This window comes from Zingiber officinale, chromosome 2B, assembly GCF_018446385.1.
Source record: "Zingiber officinale cultivar Zhangliang chromosome 2B, Zo_v1.1, whole genome shotgun sequence".
Lineage (NCBI taxonomy): Eukaryota > Viridiplantae > Streptophyta > Magnoliopsida > Zingiberales > Zingiberaceae > Zingiber > Zingiber officinale.
Window position 1 is genome coordinate 44,331,488 of NC_055989.1, and position 26,726 is coordinate 44,358,213.

The 26,726-nt window shown below is 36.5% G+C and overlaps 1 protein-coding gene across 1 annotated transcript in view; it reads left to right on the forward strand.

Annotated features, from left to right (window-relative positions):
* The window catches only part of LOC122045622 (peptidyl-prolyl cis-trans isomerase PASTICCINO1), a 114,203-nt gene that overhangs the window by 83,087 nt on the left and 4,390 nt on the right, over positions 1-26,726 (forward strand). Inside the window, exons 12-15 of the mRNA XM_042605923.1 lie at positions 11,300-11,397; positions 11,471-11,540; positions 11,762-11,821; positions 12,463-12,519. Of these exons, the coding sequence (XP_042461857.1) occupies positions 11,300-11,397; positions 11,471-11,540; positions 11,762-11,821; positions 12,463-12,519 (285 nt within the window). The remainder of the gene's footprint in view (positions 1-11,299; positions 11,398-11,470; positions 11,541-11,761; positions 11,822-12,462; positions 12,520-26,726) is intronic.

Here is a 26,726-nt window from a genome sequence, read left to right on the forward strand (position 1 = left end):
TAAGGATTATGGTCCTCTCGTTTTTAGAGCGTCTTGTGAGGCCATTTGTGTGTAATTCCTAAACTAAAAAAAATTTAATTAATGTCTGAGAGATACATAAGTGTGTATTAAACATATAGTTTGTTGGTTAGTCCTAGGAAAATCATACCGATTTCACTGTATAAAAATTTTGTACAAAGTGTCGAACCTTTCCTTAAATAACCTATTGTGTTCTTTAGAAGTTAAATTAGGAATCGCAGACAGAACTTAACATCATTGATTCCAAATTTAACTTATCTGTTCTTAATGGTTTAGATTTGGATCGCAAGCGGAACTTAACACTATTGATCCAAATCTACCTATGTTATTAATTCCATTAAATATTAATTTCCAAAATTAGCTTCCAGGACTGCATGTGCCTTCTTGGATATGGGAGCAACCACCACCGCCTAGACAAAGCCTTTTAAGGAAAGCTAATATTTAATTTCCTTAAATAACTCTAGGTTTAACCAAAAAGAACAATCGAATCACAAATTCGAAAAATAAAACAAAAAAAACACAAATTCGAAAACTCTAGAATCATATGCCTCTTGTGTTTGGTATTTCCAAAAATAACTATACATAGAAAACTAGTATGATGTGGAAAATAATTACTAGTTATACCTTTCTTTGTAAGCAAATAACCTCTTGATCTTCTACCGTATTCCTCTTCTTATCCCGAACGTTGTGTGGGCAACGATCTACCGAGATGAGAACCACCCAAGCCTTCACCTTTCTTCCAAGTTTCGCCCACCTTCTTTTCTTCAAAGGATGAAGAACTTAGACCACCAACCAATTTCCAAGGGATGCTAGGAAACAAAGCCTCCTTCTTCTTCTTCTTCCTCAAGTAAAATCCGGCCACCAACCAAGCTCCTAGAGAAGTTGTCGCCGGCCACAAGAAGAAGAGAAGAGGGAGAAGCTAGGGCCGACCACCAAGGAGGAAAAGAGAGGAAGAATAGAATAGGGTCGTTAGCCATAAAGGCACCTCTACCCCTCTTTTATAATCCTTGGTCTTGTCAAATAAGGAAATTTAAATAAAAACTTCCTTAAGTCTTTTGCCATGATTAAGAAAAAATAATTAATTAAAAAACAATTTTCTTTTCTTAAACATCATGGCCGGCCACTTTAAAGTCATAAACAAGGAGAGTTTTAATTAATTAAAACTTCCTAATTTGTCTCCAAAAATTTATAAAAAAAAAAATTCTCCAATAATTTTTTCCTTCGTGGTGGTTTGTAAAAAGGAAATTTTATAAATTAAAAACTTTCTTTTAAACATGTGGATAATTTCCAAAAAGGAAAGTTATCTTTAAAAATTAAAATCTCCTTTCAATCTACAAATAAGGATAGATATCAAATCTTTTCTTAATCTTTTGTAGAAACTTATAAAAGGGAATATTTAATTTTTTAAACTCTCTTTTAAATCATAAACATGTTAAAAAAAAGGAAAGTTTTTTTAAAATTAAAATTCACCTTTCAATCTACAAATAAGGAAAGATTTCAAATCTTTTCTTAATCTTTTGTAGAAAACTATAAAAGGAAAGATTTAAATTTCAAACTCTCTTTTAAAACCATGATATCCACATAAGAAATAATTTTAATAAAAATCCCTTTTTATTTTCTAGTGGTCGGCCACCTAAGCTTGGGACCCAAGCTTTGGCCGGCCACCTAAAATTGGCTCCACCATTAGCTTTGACCGGCCCTAGCTTGGGCTCCAAGCTAGCTTGATCGGCCACCTTAAAGTGGGTAGAAAGGTGGGTATAGGTGGGTATAATTTTCTATATACAAGAGGCTATGATAGGGACCGAGAGGAGGAATTGATTTTGGTCTCCCGATGAAATTAAGCTTCCTGTGTTCACCCCGAACACCCAATTTAATTTCATCAATAATAATTCATATCACTAAAAAATTATTATTGAACTACCGCACCAATCCCAAATTACATTTTGGGCTCCTTATTATGAGTGTGTTAGTCTCCCTGTGTATAAGATAACGAATGTCCACTAATTAAGTAAGTTACTACAACTCACTTAATTAATATATAAGTCCAAGAGTAGTACCACTCAACCTCATTGTCATGTCGGATTAAGTCCACCTGCAGGGTTTAACATAACAATCCTTATGAGCTCCTCTTGGGGTCATTCTCAACCTAGATTACTAGGACATGGTTTTCTTCTATAATCAACAACACACACTATAAATAATATCATTTCCCAACTTATCAGGCTTATTGATTTATCGAGCTAAATCTCACCCATTGATAAGTCAAAGAAATAAATACTAAATATATGTGTTTGTTATTATATTAGGATTAAGAGCACACACTTCCATAATAACTAAGGTCTAGTTCTTTTATCAAGTCAGTTTAAAAAAAACTTACCTAAAATGGTCCTACTCAATACACTTCTAGTGTAATTTATTAGTCAATATAAACTAATACTTAATTACACTACGACTATTCCAATGGTTTGTTCCTTTCCATCTTAGTCATGAGCTACTCTTTATAATTTATAAAGAACTGATAACATGATCTTCTGTGTGTGACACCACACACCATGTTATCTATAATATAAATTAATTGAACAACTACAAATAAATGTAGATATTTGACCATTGTGATTCTTTATGTTTATACAAAAGCTAGGCTTTTAGTGTACACTCTAACATGGTTGTCCCTAATTGTGAAGTTAACTAAATTACAATGATTCTTATCTTGAATATCTTTAAAAATATCAATATTTTGAGTTACTACTATTATTCTAAATTATTAGCATCTGTTATTACTAATTAAGATAATCTTCAATTATCATCATTTAATCAGTATCTATGAAGGTCTATAAATCAACTACCAATAAATCCACTAAGAGGTGAACCACTGAAGTCATTATTCTTACAACAGAATGATTTTTCTCTATTTAACTTTAGATACTCTAGTATCAGATTATATTAGAGTTTTCACTTTTTAGTATTTCTTTTCTGCATTGGGCATTTTTATTATTTTAATTTTTTTACCACAATTATTCTATTTTGCATTCACATCTTATCTATTACTTGTACAACTGACTTGACTTTCTAGTATAAATTATGCTAATTTAATTATATATCATCTTAGGATTTATAGATAAGAGATCTATAATATAAAAATAGATCATCAAGTAGCATAATAGGTCATGCTTTAGAATATCCAATTTTTAGAACAACTCTTTACATGTTAATTCTCATATGAAACCCCCCACATGTGAATATGAAAGAATATCAATCTATTTAACCCTCTAATGGTTTAATATTTAAAACTCATTTCACTATTTTAATTATTATATTATATTATTATTTTTAAAAATATAATCATTTTATTTATTTATATATGCACAAGGAAATGTTTACAAGTGCAAAGATAGATTTTACCCACTTCTGTGTATAGCCAAAAAGTCCAAGCATCAGCAAATCAATATGCTCTACTAAAACACATGTCTACAAATACAAAAATAATGATCAAGCCTTTTATCCCATTAAATAAGGTCAACTATATAGATTTTCTTACGCCAATCAGGACTCGATCTCCTACTATATCTTAATTTATATTTAAATAAATTTTATTATGTTTTATCATTACCAATCAAATCTTCTTTATTCTCTCTTTTTCTTAATTAATGTACGTATTTGTCAGGGTCGTACATCACCTAATTCTATATCATGTTAAATGAATCTATCGGAGTTTTCATTCAATAGGTGCAATTTTGATTTTCTCTATAGTGTTATCATTTCTTATTTTACCCATTCTTGCATATCTGCACATCTACTTTAGCATCATCATCTATACGACTCTCATCCTTTGCTCTTGATTCATAACCCAACATTTAGTTCTATATATCACAACAGGTCTTACTGTCATTTTGTAAAACTTCCCTTTAAACTTTTGTTGTACCTTACGATTGCAAAGAATATATGATGCACCTTTCCATTTTAACCATTTTGCTTGTATCCTATATAAAATATCTCTATCAACCTCTCTATCCTTTTGCAATAACGATTAATACTTAAAATTTTAAGTTACAAGTAGCTCGTCATCTCCTATTTTAACAATTATCTTGCTACGTCTACTATTACTCTATTTGAATTCCATATATTTGTCTTGACTGTACTAAGTTTAAAAAAATTTCAATAAAAGTGTTTTCTGCTAAGATTTGAACTTAACATTTAATTCTTCACGTGTCTTGTCGAAGAAAAGGTTCTTGCAAACAACATTCACCATGATAACATGCCTTATATGTGTCGAGTAAGTTCATCTATAACTAATGTAAAAAGATATGGACTTAGAGTTGATTTTTTATGTAAGCCTATTTTTATGGAAAATAATTCAATTAATCCGCTTGGAGTCTTTTCTCTTCTCATTACTTACTCATACATCTCCTCCATTGTTTTAATATATGCTACGCTGACACCTTTCTTGTCATTATATCTTATCATTACATCTTTATACATTTTCTTTAGACTCTTATCATAAACTCATCCTATATTAATGAACACACCATGTGTAAATCTCTTAACTTTTAGGATCACGGAAAATCTCATTTCTTCCTTGCTCATTAAAATGATCCACTTGCAATAAAATTATTATGAAAAAATATATATACAAGTTACAATCAATAACAATAGCAACCAAGTCTTAATTTTATTAAGTCGGGTGAGCAATATGCATCCTCATACACCATTAGGCTCAATCCCCTACTATATTCTCATCTATATTAAATGAATTGTATCTTATTTTATCGTTGCTAATCAAATCTTCTTTGATCTCTCTCTTCCTCAATTAATGTGTGTATTTATCAATATCTCACATTGTTTAACTAGGACATTTATTAGTCGTATAAGTACATGCTTATATCATCTTAAACACATCTCCTGAAGTTTTTCTTTAATAGGCGCAATTCCAACTCTCTCTATTGTTCTCATATTTATCCTACCTTAACATGCTCGGCAACTCCCAACTTTTACTCATGTGCTCGATTCATAGCCTAATATTCAGCGTCATATAACATAGTATGTACTTTACGATCACAAATAACACTTGATATCCGCCACCATTTCAATCATTTAATTTTATTTAGGTAAGATTTGTTGTTTTCCTCTGGTTTATCTATTGTCACGCTCTACAAAAGCTAGATTGTCGTAAAGTTAGCTTCTCTCACCATGTATGAATTGCAGTAGTGTCTTAGCAACATAAAGACAAAAATTAACTAAACTAACTAAATTCATACCTATGAAGAGACTCCACCAATGTTTACACAAATCTCAATAGATAAAGTTGGAGGTCAAAAACTCCATAATGAGCATAAAATACGGTATAAGAGAGAAATCTATGATGTAAATAACATGTTATATAAGAAAATCCAATGAAAAAGTAAATTGTCAAGGTTTCAACAATCTCTATCATAAATATTTCTTAAATCAGCTTTTAAACAATTCATCATTGTTTTTATTTTCTCTTTTGTTCTTTTACAAGTATTCATATTTAGTTTATCAAGGAATCCATATATAAACATATTTTATAAGGGCAATCGACTTGAAAATCTACCAAGTAAAAGATGCATTATGTATAAGAATGAATGACTCGCAATCCATCAAACATAAAGAATGCATCATAAACATATAAGAATATATATATATATATAGGGTGAACAATTCACAATCCATCTAAGATGTATCGTATATACATGGGATGAACGACTTGTAATACATCCAATGTGAAATATATCATATAAATATAAATATATATAAGGCGAACAACTTGCAATGCATCCGATAAAGACGTATCATACGTGTACGTATATATATATATATATATATATATATATATATATATATAGGGTGAACAATTCACAATCCACCTAATAAAGATATATCGTATATACTAGGGATGATAATTTTTCCCGCGGGTTCGGGGCCCCGCGGGGAAAATTCGAAACAGGGATGGGGATCCTCGATTTTTTCTGGGATGGGACGGGTTTGGGGCGGACCCACCCCGAATAAGATTTTTTTTAAAAGTATTAATAATAGTGTTAATATTAATATTAAAAATTTTGGAAATATTAATAATAATAATATTATTAATATTGATATTAATATTAATATTTTCATTAATAATAATAATAATAATAATATAAATTAAATTTGGGGATGGGGTAGGGATGAGAATTTGATCCCTGTGGGTTCGGGGAATCCCTGAACCCGAAAAAATGAGGAGGGGCGGGGATGGGGATGGCAAACCCGCCCCGCCCTGCCCCATTGCCATCCTTAGTATATACGTAGGATGAATAACTTGCCATCATCTAAAATAAGAATATCTTCTCATATAAAATGTTTGATGCCTACACACTCACGAAAAGATCTAAAGGCCCTTTTTGAGCTTGGGGCTAATGCTTTAAGTATCGGTGTTATGTTTAGTATCTCGTTAATTTAATATCAGTAATAATGCAATTCCTTTCTAAGTGTGAACCCTTAATTTAATATAAGTAATAACACAATTCCTTTCTAAGCGTGAACCCAAAGCTCTATACTATAATTGTTGCATTTATTATCTCATCAATTTAGTTAAAATAATTATGTGGATCTTTCAGAGTGTCTTGATGAAGCTTTATGGCATTTGTCATGCTTTGAAATCAAGCAAAACGGTTGAAATATATTATTCTAGTAAATCGTTGAAATTGGATACTACTTGACACTAGAGTTCAAAATCTCGAGTCATGTCGTAGTTTCGGTCTTTGACTCAAAAGATATTATTCTACTATCGTGCCAACACTCCAATACATGTATCGATAACAGATTGGAGGTTGAAGGAGGAAGACGATGAAGTAAAAGGAGGAGGCATTATCTGCGTTGAGTGGTATCAAGTTTTCATAATTTACCGGAATGATATGTTTCAAACATTTTCACCCAACATGGTACAAAATTTAAAACCATGCTCAACATAGACAATATTTCCTTTCTATGCTTCATCTCCTTCCTTTTAAAACTCCAATCCATTATCAACACCATGCATTAACATTGATACGATATCGAAACAAAGATCGAAACTTTAGCACAACTCGAGATTTTGAACCTTGGCATCAACTACCTATTACTTTATTAGTTAGCATAATTAATTATATAATTTAATTTGTCATTGTTCTTAAAAAGAGAACAAACAATATAGGTATACAATTATGAATACAAAAGGACAGGCAGCATGAATGAAAGTTGTCAAGCAATAAGAGTAAAAATGAGATCATAAATATTTCTACTTTTTACAACTATATAATTGTAACATCAAATTTCATAAGTTTTTGAAGTCATGGTAATGGACACATCAGGTCATCAATGTGTGCCAATTGCAATGGAAGGAACCATTCTAAACTTGCTAGATTTGGACATTAGTCAGGTATTTGTACTCTTGAGGAAATGGCCTTTGCATCCATTAACATTAACTCGTTGCAGCACATCACATCTCTTACGTATGATGGAGTGCAGTGAGAGCTTAGTGGGTTGGTCTCCGAACAGTTAGGGTGACACGGGGACGATGAGGCCACCGAGAACAATGAAAATCACTAAAGGTGAAAAAGGGGATGAGTGAGATGACAAGAGAAGACGGGAGTGGAGAGAGTTGCGACATTTGCAATGAAAAAGGAAAGAAAAAAAAAATTAAAAAAACCAAAAAACAACTGCACCTAGTGGGGAGGAGGTGATTAGGTTTTTTATTGACATTTTGCAATTTTTTCCATTAATTTTAATAAAAATTATAATTTGATTCATAAAAATGACTGATGTAACAACTATTCTATAGATGCCCCTTTCCCCTTATTTTGTATTAAGCTGTCAAAACTTTTGAAAGCTTCGTTCTCGGCTTCATTCACCGCTTTCTTTACAACTTTCTTAGTTCTTATAAGTGTTTAATAACTTATAGATGTTCTTTTTCCATCACTTTCTCTCACGCTTCCTCATTTCACCGCCAAGGTTCTATATTTGATGGTGCCTTAACTCATTGATTATGCTCTTGGCTACTGATTTCAAATTTGATGTCATCTTATCTCATGTCCTATGCGAGTCGCTATGTATTCATCCTAATACTTGTGTTCATACCCTCTCCTTAAAGATATTTTATTTCCTATCCTTTAACCTCCCCCACTTGATCCCAGGAGCCACACATGTTTTCTATTAGCTATTATAAGTTTTATATTATTGCAAAATTCAATATAGTTTTTTCTTTTTCATTTCTTATTCCAAAACCATTACCTCCGTATCATGTTCCTCATTTCTTACTCGCCATTTATATCTCTTTCTATTAAAATCATCTTATTTTTTTATACTACCTCATCCTGGTGTTCTCCAAACCTATGTTTGGTGTCTTCATCAAATCTTGTTTAAGGTGCATATATATTAATTATATTAATAGTTTCTTTTGTTATCTTTATCTTGAGTGCTATAATCCAATTTCCTTTTCATACTACTACTATTTTGTTCCTTAACAAATTATTTACAAATATACGTATAACATTTCTCATTTTACTTTTTCTTGTGTACCATAACTTAACACTCAAGTTTTCTATCATCTGTGCATTCTCCCCTACCTATTTTGTCTTATCCTAATTATTGTATCTGCTACCTCAAGTGTTTTGCTAATGAGTTTTCTTTCGTTTCACCTTCTAAATCTAAGATAATTGAATTTCCTATAATGCCTATTGTTATCTAATCTAAGGTGTGAGAACTTTTGCATCCGTAAGACTACACTCAAATTCTTATGGAGATGTATTAGATCTTTTTGAGACGTTGCAGTCATACCATGCAATTTCAGGTACAACCTAGTATTAATGCAATAGTTTGATGGATTCATACATAGCATTTGTCTATGTTTTACTTGCAATCTAATGCATCCCTCCTTTATTTGAGCTTAGAACTTGTTATGGCGGAGTTTATTCGACATGGGCGGAGTTATATACATATTATAGATGAGAAAAATTAAAATTTAATTTGTTGCATGTATATTTAACTTTGTAGAGTGCGATGATTAAATTAATTAACAAATATAAAGAGAAGAGCAAACATATCTTAGCAATCTAATTAATTATTAAGTAAAAATTTAATTATAATAAAAATTAATTGATATTATTAATAATTTAATTAAATAAGTATCATAATCATATTGACACAATTTGATACTTTGCCAAAATGGTTTCGATTAATATTTGAAACTTTGGGATGATTTGAAATTTTAAAGCTTCGTTCAAGGTTCATATTATTCATAGTCTACCTATTATTGTTTCTTTGCTAAGGTGCACCTAGGAATCAAGAAGCCTTTGATCATTAGATTCATAACATAGTGCATAACTTCCTTATGTGCATGTATTTATTCCCTTGTAATTGTGTCAGTCTAAGTTCAATTCTTAATCTTGGAAAGGTTAGGGATTTATCTCTTGGATGTTAGAAACATGGCTTAAAATTTTGTTTTATGCTGGGCGAAATGAGCGAAATTTGTTGCTCTACTCATCATCCAACATTGGCACCATGAGTTGTCACGGGATCATGGAGGTGTCGTGATCCTGCGGCGAACTACGTGGGGTCATAGTCCTACGGTGAACTACGTGGGGTCACGGTCCTACGACTGCAATCGCAGAGGCCATTGTCACGAGGCCACCATGACGCAGGTGCGATGTAGAAGAAAACTTAGGTTTATAATTAAATTTAGAGTTAATAATTTCAACTCTAATAAATTTATCTCATCAATTTAATATATATTTTTATTTATTTTAATTTTAAAATATATAATAAAATTTTTATTTATTTATTTACCATATGAAGGTGTAATGATCTCGTATTTTTCCTTTTTAAAAAAATATTTTATTGTTTTTATTTTTTTAATATTTAGGTTAACTTTTTTATTTTAATTAATATATTTTATATTTAAAAAGTATCATAGTTATATCGGCATCACACGATATAGTATCGAAACTATATTGTTCCGGTCATAAACTAAAACTCTAATGCGGTTGAGATTTTAAATCATGGTTAGAGGAATTAATTTTTTCATCCTATGCACGATACTATTATTTTTTTTATTTATTTTTTGATAATCCAGGTGCCCAGACCCTTACATACCCAACTAATCGTGGAGATGGACGACCCTTCTCTTTATTTGTCCACCAAATAAATACGAAAGGGCTCACGGTAGTGCATCTGTAGTCCGATTTCCATAGTCCCTCCACTGTAGGATTGCTCAGGCCTTGAACCGAGTACTTGAACCATGAATTTCTCAACATAGTTTTTTCCTCCAAATTAAGTGTCCACCCATGTCCGAGGATTGACCTATGGTGCTCTAGGAATCCACCTTGACACTTTACCATTGCCCCATGCACGGGAGGGCATGCACGGTGCTATTATTGGTATTAATATAGTATCACCATTAGTCAAAATCTTATTATATTTTTAAATTTATTATTTTAAATTGTAACTTAATTGTTTATGTATATAAACTTATATTTAGTGGTATCAAAGCCAAGTAGAAGAGGATTGCAGAATTAGAACTGATTTGAATTCAAACATGTTGATTTTTGGCATGGTACAATACCAAAATTTTATTTATTTTTTTAATCAATGATTAAAACTCCTACATAAAACAAGTTTCAACTTTTGACTTAAAGTGTTGAATTGTCTTGATGAAGGTGGGGAAGTAATAAAGGCAGGTGTGTGAAAGCTATAAAAAAAGAAGTGTTAATGATGATGTATGAGAGTATGAAGAATATGTTATTGAAAAGAGAAAAATTAACACTTTTTTTTTGTTATCATAATATAGAGAGGGGAGGTTATACCATCATATCAAAGTTGTGGCCTTCTCCTAATGAGATTATTTGAGACAATCCTAACTCTAGGACCATCTGTTTAAATACTTAGCTGAGAAAGATGCGTCCGGGGTGAGTGTAACCCATCTTTTGCTACAACTAAGTTGAGAAAGATAAAATATTCTATTATATTTAGAGAGAAATATCACATCACATAATTGGGACTCAAGACATTTATCTATTGGTTCAAGTCTCTTATATATATCCATATACTTGTGTACCATCTATAAAACTCAACTCCAATGTTTCTTGCTAAATACTTCTACTTTTAGATAACTAGAGCACAAGCATTTTATTACATTGGTACTGTTATTCTCCTTGATATCCAATCTTCCTGAGCTTAAACTAACAATGCTGATTCAGTGTTTACTTCAGTTTTTGAACTGATATCTTTTACTAAATCTTACTCTCTTCAGGTGCCAGAGGGACTTGAAATGTGTGTTCGACTTATGCTTCCTGGAGAGATAGCACTGGTCACTAGTCCTCCTGATTATGCATATGATAAATTTTCAAGGTAACTTTCTAAATTAAGTCATTTATTTTCAGAAAGTGAGTTTCTGAATTTCATTGTATCATTTCATTTACAGGCCTGCTAATGTTCCTGAAGGAGCTCATGTCCAGTGGGAAATCGAGTTGCTTGGCTTTGAGATGCCCAAGGTAATCTCAATTCTGATCCACAGTTCTCTAGCTCAAGTTACAATATGCCATGATCCTTATGCGCATGTTCATCTCGTTATCATTCTTCGTGCACTTACTAAGTGTATCATTTTAGGAATTATGGAATTGTTGGGTGTTTTTGTGAGATTAACTTCAAATTCTATTCTGCTGTTTAAATTTTACACTTGTTACATTAACCCACATTTGATTGCTGAATACAGGATTGGACTGGATTGACATTTCAAGAAATTATGGATGAGGCAGAGAACATCAAAAACACGGTATTCATTTTTGACCTATACATTCCCTCTTGTGAATTGATATTTACATAATTCTGTTTAATCATATATTTGGTATTTAATTTTTTTGTTAATCTATCCATCTGTGAGAGCTTTCCTTGTTAGCATTGAAGGATAAGTAGTTTTGATAAATTTTAAGCATATGTTGCATCTGCTTTGTGGCACATCAGTATGATAAGATGATGAGAGACCATTTGCATATTCGTCAACTCTGTATCTTCCTTTTTGTACCTGTCTACCACTTCTGTATCTATGTCGGACATCGAAACTCAGACAATGATACTCCTAGTCTACACATCTCTTAATGATCATGTGTAAATAAATTTAGAAATAATTGTGTTGAACGCTAGGATCCACACCAGTTTCAAGTAAATGTACTGTGTCATCTAAGTGGCATAGGGCTTAGGGATAAAGTGTTTTGGCAGCTACCTGTTGCACTTTCCTCATTTTATTGTGATGGGCTCAAAATGTTGGCTAGGTTTTTACTTTTTTATGTTTGCTGCTCAATATTGTGTTTTTCTAGGGATTCACATGCTTTTTTGTTCTTCCATCTTAACATATGAATTCATTTCGAGTTTGCTGGAGAAAAACCATAAGTACTACTTGTTTTTTTTTCCTTTTAGGGAAATAGGTTATTCAAAGAAGGGAAGTATGAACTTGCTAAAGCAAAGTATGAGAAGGTACAACTTGATTTTTTTTCATGTTTATGTTCTTAACAGGTTTCATTGAAATATTGTACTCTGATGGTGTATTTAGTTCATGAAGATGACTAGTCTGTTCCCTTATGAGTTTTCACTAAATAAAAACTTTCACACGTTTGGTTTTTACAAGGACTTTAGATATTATTGAGTTATATTTGAAATGTTGAATGTTGAGTTCAAGTTTTGATATTATGTTTGATGCTTGTTAAGTAAAAGTTAATTTCGGATTAGCTGAAGTGTAAGTTTAAATTGGATTTAATTTGGATTTCTTTGATCAGTTTAAATTTAAATTAAATTTATATACAAAATAATTTAATCTATAATAGTATATTTTATAAGATTAAAAAATATATTATATTTTTTTAACAATCTATTTCCTCCATGTTATGGAAGTTGTTTTTTCTTTGTTTACTTTGTGGATAGGAGGGAAAAAAAATAACTCTTTTAAGAGGGTTTTTTTTCAGTTTGACTTGATACATCATGATAGAGCCAGCAAAGTCATTTAGATTAGGCAGCATGAACAAGTCAAATAGGTCGATTGAGATTCGAGATTCCATCGAGTTGGATAGACCAATCAGATAAGGAGAGAGAACCAACAAGTCAATGTTCCTTATTAAGCTAGGCAAACAAGGTAAATTAGTTCTATTGGACTAGGCACTTGTACTAGTTAGACGAGCTAAAAAAAAATATTCATGCTTGGTTGTTTTTTTCCTTGTGAGAATTATTCTTTTGTTTATTCTTTATAACATTCCTACAAACTGTAAAATACCGAAAATAGGCGAATATTAATAAGGAAATTTTTCGGAATTTTTGGAAATTTTCCGGGAATTTTTCGGAGCTCGTACGGACGAGTTAACGGGGATAAAAACGGGGTGCGGGAAAGCCTGTTTAAGGTACCCATTTAAATGAGGAAAAGTTTATTTTTCTTTTTCTTTTCCTTTCCATTTTCTTTTCCCTTCTATTTTCTTTTTCTTTCTTCCCCGACGCCGTTCCTTGCGGTTCTTCCCCTCGCACCCGATCTGCCCTAACTGTTGCCGGCCGCGGTGATTTCTCCAACCCGACGCATTCCTTGCGCCGATTTCCTCTGCCCTAGCTTGCACCCGAGCACCGCCGCACCTCTGCCCTAGGTGACGGCCAAAGGAGGAGAGGACCGTGCCCTAGTTGGGTTCACAGCCGCCGCCGCTCCTCTGCCCTAGCCTCAGCCGACGCCCTTTTGATCTCCACTGCTCTCCTCTTCTGCCCTTCTTTTGGGTTGTCGCGGAGATCCCAAATCACGCTGAGCAGCATCGCGCCATCTCCTCCCTGCGCCGATTGACATCTGGGTAGCATTTCACCTCACCGGAGCAGTGGTGTTGCCGTGCTTGTTGTGCCCTAGCCGGAGTCGCCCGTGCCCTAGTCTTGTGTACACACTGCCTTCCACTCGATCGCTGTGGAAACAACTGCTGTCGTGGGCTGCCGTCACCAGAAGGGAGGAGTTGCCGAAGGAAATTGGGGATCTGTTACTGACCTCATCCCTCTGTCCTTGCTCATACTCACGGAGCTAAGCTTCCCTCACGCACCTTGCGGCCGAGTTTGAGGTGATCACCAGCCTTGACTACTGATTTAGGTAAGTGGATGTGGAATGGTTGGTTTGTGTACCTGGTTGAGTGTGGGATTGCTAATTTAGAGTATATGGTTTGGTGGACAGCAACTTCACCAGTTTCAGCTACTGTTGCTTGCTGTCATCGTCGGAGAAGAAGGTCAGGTAAAGATCCTTTTAACTACAACAGTAATGTAGATGTAGATTTTGGTATATTACTATAAGGATTCCTAATTAGTGGAATTATGTTTATGTTGATTAGGGTTCTCCCTAAGTAGGTTGGGCATTTTCTTTAGCTATTTAATTCATTTGAATTTAGTTAAATAAAACTATACATGTACGATTATTACAGGATTCAGATTCAGAACGAGCACATCGACGTAGAGGTTGATTAGCTCGATCTACATTGGAGGCGGGTACCTCTTGACTTATCTTTTATGATATCGTCATTTGGATATTCATAGTACTTTATAGCTGCAAGCAATGAACATGTTTGTCTTTGGTATGTCACTGTTTGATATCCATAGCATGTTAGGTTTGTCTCTTGTTATGTATCTGTGCTGATATCTCGTGATTTGTTACCATGAGTATCTTATTTGCCATGAGTACTTTATTACCATGAGTATCTTAGGTTCTAGAGTGACATACCATGTTTTACTGAGGTTAGGACTAGGTTCTGGACTTTTGGTTTCAGTCATGTGTATCGAGATTATCTGATACTTAGGTTTTATGCCATGACTGGCTTGTGTACCTCTATTTGTATATCATATATGATTTGTGTACCTAGACCTTGATTCTTGATATGTGCATATTGTTGGTACATATGTTATGGAAGGAGATATGTTTAGGATCTAGGTTACTATACCATAGAGGACCTGTATGCCCTAGATCCGTGGATTGACCTACTGATACCGTGGGACCCATATTATATATATATGGATATGGTTATGTTGATTAGTTTATGATTATGCTTAGTGTCATGCATCATGATTGCATGCTGCGCGATTGTCGGCTCCACTATGGTTGAGCACATCGCCAGTTACATGTATTGCACACACCACCACTCATGGATTTGTGGTATATCAGGCAGGTGTGTGGCGGTTCTGCTGTTTGGCTCCGTTGGTCATATGACTCAGCGTGGTAGCCGACAGTCAGTTCCGCTCTGTTTGGCTCCGCTGGCATTTAGTGTAGCAGCGTAGTGTTGGTTGCTACTCGGAAAGCCTATAGGTTCCACTGTACAAAAATTTTGTACAAAAGTCTGAACCTTTTCCTAGCTACCATGTGTTCTTTTAAATTAAATTTTGGATCTCCTGCGGAACTTAACACGTTTGATCCAAAACTTAATCTATTTGTTCTTTTAGGTTTTGACTTGGATCTCCTGCGGAACTTAACACGTTCGACCCAAGTCTCCTTAAGTTATTAATTCCATTAAATATCAATTTCCATAAAAGGTTCCCAGTACTGATGTGGCGAGGCACATGGCCTTCTTGGATATGGGAGCAACCACCACCGACTAGACAAAACCTTTAATAGAAAGCTAATATTTAATTTCCTAAAATAACTTTAGGTTAACCAAAGAGAACAATCAAATCACAAGGAAAAGAAAGAAACAAAAGAACACAACTTCGAAAAAACATATTCGAAATACTAGAACGTAAGCCTCTTGTATTTGGTATTATTTCCATAAATAACTAGCATGATGCGGAAATAGAAATTACTAGTTATACCTTGTAGAAAAACCTCTTGATCTTCTACCGTATTCCTCTTCTAACCTCGGACGTTGTGGGCAACGATCTTCCAAGATGAGACACCACAAACCACACTCTTCTTATCCAAGCAAGGTTCGGCCACAACAGAAACGCTTCACCAACGAGAAAACCCAAAATACTAACCAAGCTCCAAGAGATGCTAGCTTTCTCTCCTTCTTCTTCTTCTTCTCCAAGTAGTATCCGGCCACCACAAGAGCTCCAAGGAGGGGAGAGAGGTTCGGCCACCACAAGAGGAAGAGAGGGAGAGGATGGACCGGCCACCACAAGGAACAAGAGAGGGAGAGGAATAATAGATGTTGTGTCTTGAGAAGGCACCCTCACCCCTTCTTTTATATTCCTTGGCCTAGGTAAATTAGGAAATAAATTTTCCTTAATTTCCTTGACATGATTTAATTGAGAGAAATAAAATAAAATTTCCCTAATTAATTTGTGATGGCCGGCCACATCATTGGAAGGCAAATAGGACAAGTTTCAATCAACAATTAAAACTTCCTAATTTGTTTCCGGAAATTTTAAAAAAATAAAATTTCTCTTTAAAATCTCTTCATGGTTAATAAAAGGAAATTTCTATAATTTTAATTTTATCAATCATGTGGATAATTTTAAAGAGAAAATAAAACATCTCTCCAATCTACAAATAAGGAAAGAGATCTAATCTCTTTCTTTAATCTTTTGTAAATTTTTACAAGAGAGATATTTTAATTTTAATTCTCTTTTAAATTAAATCTTCCACATAATAATAAACATTAAAATTAAATTTTCTTTTAAATTAATTATGGCCGGCCCTACTAGCTTGGGTTCAAGCTAGGGCCGGCCACCCTAAACCCAAGCTTAGGCCGGCCCTAGCTTGGTTCCCAAGCTAGCTTGGCCGGCCCCCTTTAGGTGGGTATAAAAGGTGGGTATATGTGGGTATAGTACTCTATAAATAAGAGGCTACGATAGGGACCGAGAGGAGGAATTGGTTTTGGTCTCCCGATAAAATTAAGCATCCCATGTTCGCCCCGAACACACAACTTAATTTTATCAATGATAATTCATTCCACTAGAGAACTATCATTGAACTACCGCACCAATCCCAAATTACATTTTTGGGCTCCTTCTTATTATGAGTGTGTTAGTCTCCCTGTGTTTAAGATATCGAATGTCCACTAATTAAGTGAGTTACTGACAACTCATTTAATTAATGTCTAAGTCCAAGAGTAGTACCACTCAACCTTATCGTCATGTCGGACTAAGTCCACCTGCAGGGTTTAACATGACAATCCTTATGAGCTCCTCTTGGGGACATTATCAACCTAGTATCTCTAGGACACGCTTCCTTCTATAATCAACAACACACACTATAAGTGATATCATTTCCCAATTTATCGGGCTTATTGATTCATCAAACTAAATCTCACCCATTGATAAATTAAAGAAATAAATATCAAATATATGTGCTTGTTATTATATTAGGATTAAGAGCACACACTTCCATAATAACCGAGGTCTTTGTTCCTTTATAAAGTCAGTATAAAAGGAACGACCTCAAATGGTCCTACTCAATACACTCTGAGTGTACTAGTGTAATTATATAGTCAAGATAAACTAATACCTAATTACACTACGACTTTCTAATGGTTTGTTCCTTTCCATTCTGGTCGTGAGCTACTGTTTATAATTTATAAGGTACTGATAACATCATCTTCTGTATGTGACACCACATACTATGTTATCTACAATATAAATTAAATGAACAACTACAAACAAATGTAGATAATTAGACCAAATGTGATTCTTTATTCATAATGAATGTTTACAAAGCTTAGGCTTTCAGTATACACTCCAACACGTAGTAGCCGGCAGACGGTGGACTCTGTTTGGCTCCGTTGGTCAGGTGACTCAGCGTGGTAGCCAGCAGAGATACCTCCCCGTCATCGTGTACCGGGAGTTGAGAGCATTGAGCTCCCCCATTTATGATTTGGGGTCACAGGACAGGAGTACTCCGACAACATCCCGTCCACTCGGTCACTCATCAGGAGCAGTGACGACAGAGTGCACGGTTGTCACAGCCCTACCCACTCGGTCTCGCCTTTTTGTGTGTGAGAGGACTGACTGGCGTCAGGGGTGACCAGGACGCATCATTAGCATCATATGCATGATGTATTTATATTCTTATGATTGTGTTTGCTGCATTTGGTTGCTGCATTTTGGTTGGATGCATACTTTTGACCTGCATACAGGATTATTGACACTTTCGGTTTGACGACCCTTTTGTCTGGATAGGAGTTCCTGGTGAGTACAGCTTCCTCAGTTACCTTTCAGTTTTGCATATTCCCTATATATGATTAGGAAGCTGTATTCCATGTTTGTTGCTGTTAGATATATCTTACTACTCATGTCCATTGGTATTCGCTGAGTTGTTGAACTCACCCCGTTGACACTATCTTTTCCAGGTACCAGGTTATTTATGGTGTCGCTTGGAGCATCCTGTCTGCTGGTCCCCACGTCACATCAGAAGACTTATCGGTTTCACGTATGTTTTGCTTGTTTTATGTATCAGTTTGTTTAGCTCTGTACTCTGGTTTTATTTTTGGAGGGTTGATGTTGTTATGTGGTGTTTTGTATTTGTTATTTGTTGTGTAAGCCTAGCCGGCTAGCAGTTTGTGTTTTGTTTTGGTACAGCCGAGTGGGCTGCTTTATTTTTAACTGCGTGGTTGTGTCAGCCAGAGGCTGAATTTGATATTTACTGCGTGGTGTTTGTTTTCTTTTATTGTTATTATTCCAGCCGCATGTGGCTGACGTATATAGTGCTTGTAGGAAAGTTTCAGATTGTCCGTCGTACAGGGGAGATGCTGCCGAAATTTCTTCGGATAGAGACTCCTCTGGGGCGTGACAATTTAGTGGTATCAGAGCAGGTATACGATACTTGCTATGTGTTTTGGATTTTTGAGATTTATCTGATATCAATTTATTTGGTATCAGAGCTCGGCTTACGAGTCTTATTTTTCTGTCTTTCGGATTTCGTGTTTTGGTCTTCTCGATGTGATTTTTCTGGTTTTTTTTGGGACCTGGCAGCGGCAGGACATCTCCAAGCTGTAGGAGGTATGTTGGTATATGTCATCATACCTTTTTGGTTAGTATATGCCCTGTTCACTGTTACTGTTTATGACATGTATTAGTATTCTTTATTAGTACCTGTCTAGTTGATATAACATATATTTTGTGTGTTAGGTAAACCACTGATCTTGATTGACCTTAATAGAGATTAAGGATTATAGGCTTTGGTGATTTTACATATCATACCCTTAGTAGCTTTAGCTTCTGTTACGATTAGTTGGTTAGAAGATCGAGGCACATACCAGCCTCTGTTGTTATTAGCTGCGTAGTGGATAGTATCTATATCTTTATGTTTACCTAGCCAGTATTATACCATTTTATCTTAATTAATTACATCAGTAGATAACTGATTTACTCTTGTTAGATTGGTTAGTAGAAGATTGATTTACGCTTGTCGACTTTGGTAGTCGTAGATTGATATACCTTAGTAGTTTATGGAGGATTAAGGTATTCTTGATTAGTTAGTAGATGACCGATTTAGCTTTATTGGTCCAATCTGAATCTTTGGGTTGCTCGTGCTTAGTTGGATATCTTGAGCACATCGAGTACCTAGCTTATACTGACGTGGGAAAGGATTGAATTAGCCATATACTAATGACGACTTGGTCAGTCGATAGAGGATCGATGTATCCTATTCCATGAGTACTTTAATTTTGGACTGTATGTACCTAATTGGATAACTTAGAAGGTGGCGTAGGGTTTGTGTGGTAGATTGGATTTAAAATATGTTGATTATGCATATTTATGTGGTGTGTAGATATGATTATTATGTGTTGTAGGAGTCCTGTGGTAGACTGACCGATTGCATCATTGAGCTTATGCTGATTGTATTATGGAAGGTATCATGTTGATTAAATCGGTGTTATGTTAGATGCAGATGTGTTGGATGTAATATTCGAGGTATCTTATTGATTAGGTTTGATTTGTGAGTGCACCTGAGTTTAGTATGCTTTACTGGAAGTATATGTTGATTATACTCTTGGCATATGTGTATATTTGTTATGTGAGTGTTGTTTGAGGGGTATTGTTGATTTTACCTACGATGATATATGCACACGGGTTCGGTATACATTGTTGGAGGTATCACGGTGATTTATACTTATGATGTGAGTATATTTGGTGTGTACTAATTGGAGGATTATGTCGATCATACATATGTTATGTGTGCATGTGTGTCAGATGTATGGTTGGTAGCATCATGATGATTCTACCTATGTTAAATGTAGAGTGTTAAATGTCTACATTATGATATTGGTTGTTTTACCCTGTCAACTAATATACCCATTAAGTGGGTGACCGACCCACTAGGAGGGATGATAGAGTTGACTATGGATTTGATTTGCTTACTGGGTGGTTATACCCTAGGCTACCCACAGTGATCTGTGGTAGAGAGATCTCGTGCAGTCTCTAGCTAGATAGTTAGGTGCTTTGGGCACTTATGTATTATTGTGGTAGAGCGTAGCTCTCACATAGTCTGGATCCCACATATTTAGGGATTGTTTTGTGATGGAGCGTTCCATATATTGCGGATTGCTTGTAGCGGAGCATTGCTCCCATGTTTGTTGTAGATATATATTTTGGATTATTTGTGGTGGAGCGTTGCTCCCATATATGGAGGATTTCTTGTAGTAGAGCGTTGCTCCTACATATATGGTATTTCGTGTGATGGAGCGTAGCTCTCACACTAGAGGATATATTCTTTGGTGATTTATATCGTTGGTGATCAGATCTATTTATTGTTGAGGATCTTATGGTTAGGAATGTCTGTGATATGGACATTATGTGTCTTGGTTTTGCCATATAGGCTTACAGTGCCTTAGATGTTTTCAGAGACTTAATGATTCTGGTATTTCGAGGATGTTTGGATCGAATTCCATTGTCTTTGTTGACGATGATGTGATCTATTTCGGATCCGAGGTGAGTCACGTACACTACCTTTGCATAGATCTAGAGATGATTCGATGAGAACATCTATATGTGATTATCAGTAGTGCTGAATTGGATTGTCTTTTGTGATGATGTTTGGGACACACGGTCACCAGTAGGAGTGTACCATGGTTCCATAGGAAATAGAGGTTGTTACCGTTGGGAGTAGCCGAAATCTGTGTAGGAGATCCGCAGTCTTTTATGACTCGCAGGATATTACAGACCTTTCGTCGAGGGTTTCTTCCGCATAGCTATGCTACTTTCATGCGTGACTATGAAAGGCGTGAAGTTCACGTGGTCCGAGGATTGCGAGACCAACTTCCGGAAGCTGAAGCAGAGATTGGTGTCGGCTCCGATTGTTAGTTTACCTTCTGGAGATGACGGATTCGTGCTCTATACCGATGCATCTCTATAGGATTTGTGCGCTGTTTTGCTGCAGCACGGAGGGTAGTCTCCTATGTTTATCGACAGTTGTAGGAGCATGAGTAGAACTACCCAGTATATGACTTGTGGCTGACCGTCATTATTTTGTGCCTTGAAGATTTGACGACATTATTTATATGGCGGTACATTTGAGATTCTCACTGACCATAAGAGTCTCAATTATCTGTTTACTTAGAAGGAACTTAACCTCCGACAGAGGAGATGGATGGAATTTCTGAAGGATTATGATTGTACCATTAGCTATTACCCGAGGAGAGCTAATGTGGTTGCCGATACACTTAGCAGGAAGTCCAGAGGGACTTTAGCTTGCCACCGAGTGGTGGTCACAGACTTGATTTAGGGATTCTCCAAATTGTGCCTTGAGGAGTGGGGACGGACAGAGCAGGGTATTCTGGTTACCATGGTTGCTCAGTCGTCGATCAGGACGAGGATCCGAGAGCCCTAGGCTGTTGATCAGTATTTGCAGTTTATTTGCAGTCAGATAGCTTCCGGGCAGTAGACCGAGTTCACACGAGACGAGGAGGGTATTATATACTTCCGAGGCAGATTATGCGTACCCCAGTCTTATCTGGTCTTGCAGGAGCTACTTCATGAGACTCATCGCTCTCGATTTGCGATCCATTCAGGTGGAACCACATGTATCGAGATTTGAAGCGTTCCTATTGGCGGAACAGTGTGAAGAAAGACATCACAGATTTTGTAGCAAGATGTCTTGTCTGTTAGAAGGTGAAGGATGAGCACCAGATACCTGCCGGATTGTTTCAGCGGATTTTTATTTCCTGAGTGGAAATGAGAACATAATACTATGGACTTTGTGGTGGGTTTGTCGAGGACACGACGAAGTATGCCGCGATTTGGGTTATCGTTGATCGATTAACCAAATCAGCGCACTTCCCAGAAGAGTTATGCTGACCGGAGTCAGAGACTTTTAAAGTTCTCCATTTGCGATCAGGTATTTTTGTGAATTTCACCCACGAAAAGGGGTGAAGAAATTGGCCTCAGAGGTAAGTTAGCCTGCGATACATTGGACCTTTCCAGATCTTGGAAAGGGTTGGAGTGGTAGCTTATCGTTTAGTGCTACCACCAGCGTTGGCGGGCGATCACGACGTATTCCAGGTGTCTATGCTGATGAGGTATATATCCGACTCGACACATGTGCTGACAGATATCTCAGTTTCTATTCAGCCTGACGTCACCTATGAGGAGATTCCGGTACGGATTCTAGACCGGAAAGAGCATTAGTTACGGAACAAGACTATTCGACTGGTTAAAGTCGGATGACAGTATCATTTGGACGAGAAGGTTATTTGGGAGCTCGAGGATACTATCCGAGCTCGATACCCCATTTTTCATTTGAGATATGTGATTTTATTTACCGTTCAGAATGTATACTCGTTACTTGTTGTTAGTATTTGTTGATGGTAGATAACGAAATTTGGGGACCAAATTTTTATTAGTGGGGGAGAATGTAAAATACCAAAAATAGGCGAATATTAATAAGGGAATTTTCAGAATTTTTGGAAATTTTCCGGGAATTTTTCGGAGCTCGTACGGACGAGTTAACGGGGATAAAAACGGGGTGCGGGAAAGCCTGTTTAAGGTACCCATTTAAATGAGGAAAAGTTTATTTTTCTTTTTCTTTTCCTTTCCATTTTCTTTTCCCTTCTATTTTCTTTTTCTTTCTTCCCCGACGCCGTTCCTTGCGGTTCTTCCCCTCGCACCCGATCTGCCCTAACTGTTGCCGGCCGCGGTGATTTCTCCAACCCGACGCATTCCTTGCGCCGATTTCCTCTGCCCTAGCTTGCACCCGAGCACGGCCGCACCTCTGCCCTAGGTGACGGCCAAAGGAGGAGAGGACCATGCCCTAGTTGGGTTCACAGCCGCCGCCGCTCCTCTGCCCTAGCCTCAGCCGACGGCCTTTTGATCTCCACTGCTCTCCTCTTCTGCCCTTCTTTTGGGTTGTCGCGGAGATCCCAAATCACGCTGAGCAGCATCGCGCCATCTCCTCCCTGCGCCGATTGACATCTGGGTAGCATTTCACCTCACCGGAGCAGTGGTGTTGCCGTGCTTGTTGTGCCCTAGCCGGAGTCGCCCGTGCCCTAGTCTTGTGTACACACTGCCTTCCACTCGATCGCTGTGGAAACAACTGCTATCGTGGGCTGCCGTCACCAGAAGGGAGGAGTTGCCGAAGGAAATTGGGGATCTGTTACTGACCTCATCCCTCTGTCCTTGCTCATACTCACGGAGCTAAGCTTCCCTCACGCACCTTGCGGCCGAGTTTGAGGTGATCACCAGCCTTGACTACTGATTTAGGTAAGTGGATGTGGAATGGTTGGTTTGTGTACCTGGTTGAGTGTGGGATTGCTAATTTAGAGTATATGGTTTGGTGGACAACAACTTCACCAGTTTCAGCTACTGTTGCTTGCTGTCATCGTCGGAGAAGAAGGTCAGGTAAAGATCCTTTTAACTACAACAGTAATGTAGATGTAGATTTTGGTATATTACTATAAGGATTCCTAATTAGTGGAATTATGTTTATGTTGATTAGGGTTCTCCCTAAGTAGGTTGGGCATTTTCTTTAGCTATTTAATTCATTTGAATTTAGCTAAATAAAACTATACATGTACGATTATTACAGGATTCAGATTCAGAACGAGCACATCGACGTAGAGGTTGATTAGCTCGATCTACATTGGAGGCGGGTACCTCTTGACTTATCTTTTATGATATCGTCATTTGGATATGCATAGTACTTTATAGCTGCAAGCAATGAACATGTTTGTCTTTGGTATGTCACTGTTTGATATCCATAGCATGTTAGGTTTGTCTCTTGTTATGTATCCGTGCTGATATCTCGTGATTTGTTACCATGAGTATCTTATTTGCCATGAGTACTTTATTACCATGAGTATCTTAGGTTCTAGAGTAACATACCATGTTTTACTGAGGTTAGGACTAGGTTCTGGACTTTTGGTTTCAGTCATGTGTATCGAGATTATCTGATACTTAGGTTTTATGCCATGACTAGCTTGTGTACCTCTATTTGTATATCATATATGATTTGTGTACCTAGACCTTGATTCTTGATATGTGCATATTGTTGGTACATATGTTATGGAAGGAGATATGTTTAGGATCTAGGTTGCTATACCATAGAGGACATGTATGCCCTAGATCCGTGGATTGACCTACTGATACCGTGGGACCCATATTATATATATATGGATATGGTTATGTTGATTAGTTTATGATTATGCTTAGTGTCATGCATCATGATTGCATGCTGCGCGATTGTCGGCTCCACTATGGTTGAGCACATCGCCAGTTACATGTACTGCACACACCACCACTCATGGATTTGTGGTATATCAGGCAGGTGTGTGGCGGTTCTGCTGTTTGGCTCCGTTGGTCATATGACTCAGCGTGGTAGCCGGCAGTCAGTTCCGCTCTGTTTGGCTCCGCTGGCATTTAGTGTAGCAGCGTAGTAGCCGGCAGACGGTGGACTCTGTTTGGCTCCGTTGGTCAGGTGACTCAGCGTGGTAGCCGGCAGAGATACCTCCCCGTCATCGTGTACCGGGAGTTGAGAGCATTGAGCTCCCCCATTTATGATTTGGGGTCACAGGACAGGAGTACTCCGACAGCATCCCGTCCACTCGGTCACTCATCAGGAGCAGTGACGACAGAGTGCACGGTTGTCACAGCCCTACCCACTCGGTCTCGCCTTTTGTGTGTGAGAGGACTGACTGGCGTCAGGGGTGACCAGGACGCATCATTAGCATCATATGCATTGATGTATTTATATTCTTATGATTGTGTTTGCTGCATTTGGTTGCTGCATTTTGGTTGGATGCATACTTTTGACCTGCATACAGGATTATTGACACTTTCGGTTTGACGACCCTTTTGTCTGGATAGGAGTTCTTGGTGAGTACAACTTCCTTAGTTACCTTTCAGTTTTGCATATTCCCTATATATGATTAGGAAGCTGTATTCCATGTTTGTTGCTGTTAGATATATCTTACTACTCATGTCCATTGGTATTCGCTGAGTTGTTGAACTCACCCCGTTGACACTATCTTTTTCAGGTACCAAGTTATTTATGGTGTCGCTTGGAGCATCCTGTCTGCTGGTCCCCACGTTACATCAGAAGACTTATCGATTTCACGTATGTTTTGCTTGTTTTATGTATCAGTTTGTTTAGCTCTGTACTCTGGTTTTATTTTTGGAGGGTTGATGTTGTTATGTGGTGTTTTGTATTTGTTTTTGTTGTGTAAGCCTAGCCGGCTAGCAGTTTGTGTTTTGTTTTGGTACAGCCGAGTGGGCTGCTTTATTTTTAACTGCGTGGTTGTGTCAGCCAGAGGCTGAATTTGATATTTACTGCGTGGTGTTTGTTTTCTTTTATTGTTATTATTCCAGCCGCATGTGGCTGACGTATATAGTGCTTGTAGGAAAGTTTCAGATTGTCCGTCGTACAGGGGAGATGCTGTCGAAATTTCTTCGGACAGAGACTCCTCTGGGGCGTGACACAAACAATAGTTAAATGCATGAACCAAACTTAAGAATACTTGTTTGATATCCAATTGTCTATGCTATTTGTTGGAAATTGATTTGTTATTATTTGAGTGATGGAGGAGACCATGATATTCATCCATTTGCTTTGACTTGATCAAAAGAGGGCATGAGCTCATACATGAGTGTGGTCCATGGACTCAAATGCTTGAATGCTAAAGTATGCACAAATGTTAGTTCATGTGTGATTAAAATCAAGGAATTTTTAAGAGGACATTAATTGCACGTGAAAGAATAGTAGTGTCATCCACACTTACTAGCATGGTGCGAAATGATACAATGGAAATTAGGGATGACAATTTCCTCCGAACTCAATCGAGGATGTGACATCCAATCTGAATGGAGGGACCACCGATATCTAATATCTGACCCGAATACCCGATTATATATATATATATATATATATATATATATATATATATATATATATATATATATATATATAAGTTTCTTTTTTTCAAAACTCATTAATTATTTTTATCGATATTAGGAGTAGGTTATATAGATGTTTAATTTAGTTTTTTATTTATATCTCCTTTTTTAAAATATGATATTAATTCTAATATGTTTTTGTAGAATGATAATAGTTGGATGGAAGGAAGAAAAATTTAGTATAAAAGATATTCAATTCTTTAATGGGTCTAATATCCAATAAATATGGGCACGAAGGATATGGAATCTGATCCGAACCTGACCCATTCCCATCCCTATGGGAAATCATGTTGTTTGACATTGTCCAAACGAGTACCCCTTGATTAAGAAAAGAGAAGAAATATTTGTTGATGCAGCACAAGAAGAGA